Source organism: Peromyscus eremicus, chromosome 8a (assembly GCF_949786415.1).
Source record: "Peromyscus eremicus chromosome 8a, PerEre_H2_v1, whole genome shotgun sequence".
NCBI lineage: Eukaryota > Metazoa > Chordata > Mammalia > Rodentia > Cricetidae > Peromyscus > Peromyscus eremicus.
In genome coordinates this window covers 34,854,721-34,862,340 of record NC_081423.1, presented here as the reverse complement: position 1 = coordinate 34,862,340, position 7,620 = coordinate 34,854,721, and the positions used below count along the sequence as shown (strand labels likewise).

The window sequence follows — 7,620 nt, the reverse complement described above, 5'->3', positions numbered from 1 at the left end:
AGACCTCCGAGTGAACATCAGTGACAACAGCGGCAAGTATTCATGCGGTGAAGGCAAGGCAGAGCTGTAAGAGCCCGACAAGGTCCGCCAACACCCGACGTCCTACCATGCCCAGACCCAAAATGGCGGCCAAATCCCAGCGCGCGGCACATGGGCGCATGCCCAGTCGTCCGAGTCGCCTTGATCCAAGATGGCGGCCAGAGCCAGGCCGGGGGAAACCGTGCACTTGGCGCTTTCGCGAGCATGCGCAGTCTCCCGTCACTCTCTGAGTCAAGATGGCAGCCGGGGCGGGCCGTCCAGGCGCTCCTTGATAGGCGCGAACGTGTACGCATGCTCAGTCGGCCGCCTCACCGCTTCGATGGGCGGAGCTAGCCTGTGAGGTGACGTTAAGGTTGGGTCATGGGCGCTGGACCCCTGCCCCACCGGCGCCGGCACCACCACTCCTGAACTAGAGGAAGTCGGCTTATGTGAGGTATTTGTAGTCGCCGGAGCCCCACACTGGGCGGAGCGGCGCTCGCCTGTAATCCCAGCGCGTAGGCGCCCGAGAGGGTCGCCCCGAGTCCTACGCCAGTCTGTGGGACAGCAAGACCCTGTAGCAAAACGCCAAGTCCAGAGCTGGAGAGGGGAAGAGGGAGGGTGTGCAGGGGGAGGCCGGGAAGACACAGTTTGACCACTTCAGTGGGTGTGTGCTTCGTTTTCCTTAGGATGGGGTGTGGCTCAGTGGTGGAGCTCTTGCCGAGCGAGCACCGAGGCTTTGGATTTGGTCCCCAGCCCCGGAAATAAAGTTAAAAAAAAAAAAAAATTAAGAGGGGCATAGTGGATAATCCCAGCACTGGAAAGGGGGAGGCAGAAGGGTGAGAAATTCAAAGCCCTCTTCTGACAGTTAGAGGCCAGTCTGGACTACGTAACACCTTTAAAAATTTTTAAAAAGATAGATAATAAAATCAAATGGCAAGCCGGGCGGTGGTGGCGCACGCCTTTAATCCCAGCACTCGGGAGGCAGAGCCAGGCGGATCTCTGTGAGTTCGAGGCCAGCCTGGGCTACCAAGTGAGTTCCAGGAGAGGCGCAAAGCTACACAGAGAAACCCTGTCTCGAAAAACCAAAAAAAAAAAAAAAAAAAAAAATCAAATGGCAAATGTACGTGTTTATTTAATGGATAAGAATCCCATTGGTCATTTTGATATGCCGTAACTTAGGCCAGTACCACTCTGTCATTACTTTCGCAATTGTGTGGTTAAGTTCAGAAATTAGTTAGATGGCTATTTGAAAGAAGCCACATCGAGTCTGTAGATCTGTAGGAGTATTGCCATCTTTAATCCATAAACACTGATGATATTCCACTCTATTTTTTTTAAAAATTATCATCCCTTGACAAGTTCCTTGGACGTGTGTATAAGGTACTTTTCACACCCTCTCACCCCACTCCCATTGAACCCTTCTTCCCGATAAGTTCACCTTTTTATTTTCATGTCTTACATTTTTTAAATTACTATTATTGTGTTTGTATACGATACATTAGTGTGAGTGCCTGTAGACGTGTGGAGGTCAGAGGACAACTTTATGGAGTCAGTTCTCTCCTTGAGCCTCTATTTCTCTTTTCTTTTTGGAGACAAGTTCTTCTCTATGTAGCCTTAGCGGTCCTGGAACTTGTTTTGTGGACAAACAAGGCTCAAACTCAAGAGATCCTCTTGCCTCTGCCTCCTGAGCTCAGGGATTAAGAACATGTGCTACCAAGCCAAACCTGGCTTCTCCACCTTTATGTGAGTTCTGGAATTGAACTTGGGTCACCGAGCATACATGGCAAGTACCTTTACACACTGGCCTCGTGTGTGTGTGTGTGTGTGTGTGTGTGTGTGTGTGTGTGTGTGTGTCACACAGAAAGAGACCCACAGAGTTTAATTAGGGTTATTTGCATACACATAGGTAGGAGGTTATTTACTGGAACATAGACAAATTAACAGTGGCTACACCATTGAAGAAAAGGACTCCCCTGCCGTGATTTACTTACAACTTTTTTTTATTTTTTGGAGCTGAGGATCGAACCCAGGGCCTTGTGCTTGCTAGGCGAGCGCTCTACCACTGAGCTAAATCCCCAACCCTGCTTATACCTTTTCAAGAATGGTCAGATTCTTTAATTCCTCAGGGATTTTCTTTGGAAACCTAGGCCCTCTGCAAAAGCAGCCAGTGTTCTTGGCCAGAAAATATTTTCTTAAGTGATTGTCCCTTGTTCTCTTCCTCGGTCACTCCTGGATTAGTTGCTAGTCTAGAGAAATCCAGCTGTTGTTTCTGTCTTGATCTTGTTTCCTGTAACCTTACTGAACCTTCCAGTAAGTGGTTCCATAGGGCATTTTATGTATATGATATCAACTTCAGACAGTTTTGACTTTATAGTGTGAATGCTTTTTATTTCTTTCCATTAGCTTTATTTCCCTGGCTGACATCTCCAGTACAGTGCTGAACAGAAGTGGCAGAGAGAGGCACTCTCCCCGAGTTCCTAAACTTTATCTTAGCCCGAAAGGCAGAGGCCTGATCTTGCCTTGTTTCTGATTTTAAGAAGAAAGCTTCGAGGCCAGCCTGGTCTACAAAGCGAGTTCCATCCAAGAAAGGCGCAAAGCTACACAGAGAAACCCTGTCTCAAAAACAAAACAAAACAAAACAAAACAAAACAAAACAAAACAAAAAGCTACACAGAGAAACCCTGTCTCAAAAACAAAACAAAACAAAACAAAACAAAACAAAACAAAACAAAACAAAACAAAAAAAAAAAAGAAGAAGAAGAAAGCTTTTAGCTTGTAGTTTTTTGGTTTTGTTTTGTTTTTAGAGACAGCACCTCAGACTCTAGCCCTGGCTTGCTGAAACTCACTCTGTAGCCCCGGTGGCCTCAAATTCCTGACAGTCTTCCTGCCCCAGTCTCTACAGTGCTGGGATTTCAGGGGTGAGCTACCTCGGCCCTGCAGTCTGTGACCATTAATTGTAAACTTACTTTTGGATTTGGTAGTGGTGGTGGTGGTGGTGGTGGCATACTTTTTCAGATTAAGGAAATTCCCTTCTCTTTGTGTTTTTCTTGGGTCTTTTTGTTTGTTTTGGTTTTTTGAGACAGAGTTTCACTGTATAGCCCTGGCTGTCATGGATCTCACTCTGTAGACCAGGCTGGCCTCGAACTCACAGAGATCTACCTGCCTCTTGTTCCTGAGTGTTGGGATTAAAGGCGTGTACCACCACCGCCTGGCTATTTTTCTGTTTTTAATCAATGAAAGATGGTAGGTTTTTGTCAAATTTATTTTCTGAACCTATTGAAATGATCTAGATGATGAGCAGCTTTCCTTTTGTTTCATAAAAAGTACAAAAACCCAAAGATAAAGGAAATGCATATGCAGATTTAATGTATGCTAGAGGTATATTAAATCATTGGGGGAAGGGTGAAATTTTAATAAATATAGCTAGGTGTGGTGGCTAATGCCTGTACTGTACTTAGAAGGCTAAGGTAGAAGGATTGAGATTTCAAGGTAACATGGCCTATCTCAAAAACAAAAATAAAATAAAATTTTTCATGTATTGACTGGGTGTTTCTGTTGCCAGCGTCTCACTACAGGAGCTGTACATTTACAGAAGACAATGTCTGGAAGTTTCTACTTTGTAATTGTTGGTCACCATGATAATCCAGTTTTTGAAATGGAGTTTTTGCCAGCTGGGAAAGCAGAACCCAAAGATGAACACCGACACCTGAACCAGTTCATAGCTCACGCCGCCCTGGACCTGGTTGATGAAAACGTGTGGCTGTCCAACAACATGTACTTGAAAACCGTGGACAAATTCAATGAGTGGTTCGTGTCAGCTTTCGTCACTGCTGGGCACATGAGATTCATCATGCTTCACGACATGAGGCAAGAAGATGGCATCAAGAACTTCTTCACCGATGTCTATGATCTGTATATCAAGTTTGCCATGAATCCCTTCTATGAGCCCAATTCTCCTATTCGGTCAAGTGCATTTGAAAGAAAAGTTCAGTTTCTTGGAAAGAAACATCTTTTAAGCTAAACGCAGAAAACTTCAGAATCACAGTGGGGTCTGCTCAGGAGTGTATGCATAGGAAGTAACTTGAGAAAACAGCCTGGCAAAACTTTACATGTCTCAACTTATCTGTATATCATAAAATTTCCTTTATATGTAACAAATCTCCTTTTTTCATGTTAGTTATCAATGTTAGCATTTGCTTGTAAATAGTTATTAGTAATTTATAATATTTTATTTCAAAAATTAAGAATAAACTTCTATCTTTACTGATTGAGATAATTAAAAAAAAACTTAGATTTATTTTATGTGTATGAATGTTTTTCCTGCATACGTATACACACCATCTTCATGACTGTTACCTGAAGAGACCAGAAGAGGGCATGAGATCCCCTGGAACTAGACCTCCTGATGGTTATGAGCCACTCATGTGGGTGTTGGCAATCAAACCTGGGTTGTGCCAAACCACTAAGCCATCTCTCTGGACCTTTCCTGAGATAACATCTTTTTTTTCCCCCCAAGACAGCGTTTCTCTGTAGCCTTGGCTGTTCTGGAACTCACTCTGTAGACCAGGCTGGCCTTGAACTCACTGAGATCCATCTACCTGCCACTGCCTGGGATTAAAGTGCTGTGATTAAAGGCGTGAACCACCTCTGCCCAGTGAGGTGACATTATTTTATAATATAAAAGCTCATGGTTACACACGCCTTTTATCCCAGAGGCAGGCAGATCTCTGTGAGTTTGAGGCCAGCCTGGTCTACAGAGCAAGTTCTAGGACAGCCAAAGTTATACAAAGAAGTCCTCTCTTGATATTTTGTCTTTTTTTTTTTCCCCAGAGCTGAGGACCGAACCCAAGGCCTTGCACTTGCTAGGCAAGCGCTCTACCACTGAGCTAAATCCCCAACCCCGAAATCCTCTCTTGAAACAAAAGAAAAGTTTAAAAACTAATGCTGGACCATGGGGATGGCTCTGTGGTTAAGAACATGTTCTGTTCTCCCAGAGAACCCGAGTTCAGTTCCCTGTACTCATATCAGGCAGATCACAACCATCTGTAACTCCAGCTCCACTGGATCCAGTGCCCTGCTCTGACCCCTAGTCTCTGCACTTAGGCCCACACACCCACATGCAGACACACCATAAATATATATAATTAAAAGTAAGCCCAACACTGGCATAAACCTTTAATCCCAGCACTCAGGAGGCAGAGGCAGGCGGATCTCTGAGTTCTGAGTTCTAAGCCAGGCTGATCTATATAATGAGTTCTAGGATAATCAGAGGTATGTACAAAGACCCTGTCTCCAAAAAAGAAAAAAGAAAAAGAAAAGTAAGCCAGACTTGGTGGTACACAACTTTAATCCCAGCACTTGAGAGTCAGAAGCCAGTGGATCTCAGCTTGTCTACTTAGTGAGTTCCAGACCAGTCAGGGCTACATCATGAGATCTGCCTAAAAAAAAAAAAAAAAAAAAAAAGTATTAAAAAAAAAAAGGGCAGGGGTGGCTCAGAATTAAGAGCACTTGCTACTGTGTAAGAGGACACCTGGGTTTGAGTTCCAGCACCTACATGATGGTTCTTTACCATCTATAACTTCAGTTCCAGATCTGGGACCCTCTTCAGGACTCCTGGGCTATCTAAGCCACAGGTAAGCCTTAAGATGCCCCATAACTCTACCGAGTGGAAACTCTAGAAACCAGAGTTTTTACCCGCTGTCCCCCTCCCTGCCCCCCCCCCCCAGTACAAAAAGAAAGAAAAATAGAGTGTACTTGAGTGAGCCACAGCCCATCAGAACTCTGAGGTTCGAGGACCTCTACAAGGATTTGGTGTCTTGGTGGAGAGTTTCTGCTGCTAAGTTGACAAGACCCTGGACTGGACGAAGTCTTCATGGCCTGGAGGGAGAGATGGACAAACCACTTGCGGGCCTAGGTTTAGCCCCGTGCTTGCCTGCTGTCATCTTAACGGCTGCGAGGCATGATGTGTGTGGAGCATCCCAAGGGTGGCCTGAGGGCTGCCAGGACACTCCAGGCAGATGCTCACAATCTTGTTCCCAGAAGCAAAGCTGAGGTTCGGTGATAGGCCCCAAGCAAGAAAAAAACTGAGCAGATTCCATCGCCACTCTGCCTCTCCTAGTGGAAAGCTATGGGCAGCTTGGCCTATGTAAACACACCCCAAAAATCCACCAGGAAGAAAAACAAACAAGATCCAGAGTCAGGCCATCCTGAGCACCCACCATGGCCCTTCCTGACTCACTGAGTCACCTGTCACACCACTGAACTGGTCTCGGCTCTTCAGGCACAGCCTGGGATCATACCTGCCTTGCAAGATGACCACAGCAGTCAAAGTAGGTATCCAGTTAACCTAACACTGCGGCTGCCTGCTACTGTGTTCTCCAGGCCCGCACACAGCCACTCTTGGTCAAGTTGAGGCAGCTTCTTCCCATATCTGATAGTACCGTCATCACATCTTGAGACCTATCCTGTCATTGCTGTCACGTAACGCAGTCAGGACTCTCACTGGCTGAGACATCTGTGGAAGATGAAAGGGCGGGGTTCTGGTGCTAACCTTGCTCTGCTTAGCTGTGGAAAACACAACCCGGAACTGGGGAGTCACGGGCTCTGTGAACACAGGTACTGCCTCCTAGAGAACACAGATACTCTCCTCCTGTGGGGAGATGGGACTCAAGGGTAGGACACAAAATACAGGCAAAAGCAAAACCTGAGAGGCAGGAGATGTGGACATCCAGTGTTTGCTGTTAAAGAAATTGCCATTGGCAATAAAACTACATGCTGACTATTGTTTTCCTGCAGGGGGTGCTGTCTACTCAGTAACCCACAACAGACTTCCTGGGGGCTGGCAAGTCATCACCACCAAATGCTGACATGTTCTTTGCTGTGTGTCTACTTATTAAATTGTTGGCTTGGCCATACGCCGTCCCAGACAGATTAAGGAAAGAACACTGTTCTTTAAAATCATGAAAGTGCATGTTTCCTACAGCATGCCTATAATCACTCGAGAAATTGACCACCCCAGCATGTCTACCACAGGGCTTCGAAGCAAAGCTCTGGCTTTGCAGGTTGTTCTCTGCGCTTTAGAAAATGTCCTGCTGGGACCTGGAGCTCTCACCTCCTGCGGTAGAGAGCTTGCCTGGAAGGCACAAGGTTCTGGGTTAGATTCCCAGCACCGTGAGGAAAACAAAAGTAGTGGATTCAAAGGTATATTATCTACCTCCCCTTGTCTGTGGGGACTGTGTTCGAACTCCTGCTCCTAGTGGATTCCTTCTTAATTCCCCACTGAGTTTGTGCATGCATGGTCATATGTGTGTAGAGGCCAGAGGGTTCCTCAGGCACCACCCACCTTTTTGGAAATTTACATTTATTTACGTTGTATATGTACCACCAGTAAACATGGAGGTCAGGAACCAACGTGCAGGAGTTGGTTCTCGCCTCCGACTCTGTGGGTCCCTGGGATCAAACTCAGGTCGTCGTCAGATGATAGCAGCAGCCACCCTTACTCAACAAGCCATCGTGCTTTGGCCTTACAAAGGGTTCTTGCTTTATAACCCCCTGTTCAGTGGTGGGGTGTCAGTCACGAACATGCTCAGCTTCCCCAGCGGG

The 7,620-nt window shown here is 46.1% G+C and overlaps 1 protein-coding gene across 1 annotated transcript; it reads left to right on the top strand.

Annotated features, from left to right (window-relative positions):
- Positions 1-252: 252 nt before the first annotated feature.
- Positions 253-4,315, top strand: LOC131916019 (trafficking protein particle complex subunit 2-like). The gene is made up of 2 exons (XM_059269323.1): positions 253-472; positions 3,581-4,315. Exon 2 carries the CDS (start codon positions 3,617-3,619, stop codon positions 4,037-4,039), a length of 423 nt encoding a protein of 140 aa, XP_059125306.1. The 5' UTR covers positions 253-472; positions 3,581-3,616; the 3' UTR covers positions 4,040-4,315.
- The last annotated feature ends 3,305 nt before the right edge of the window (positions 4,316-7,620 follow it).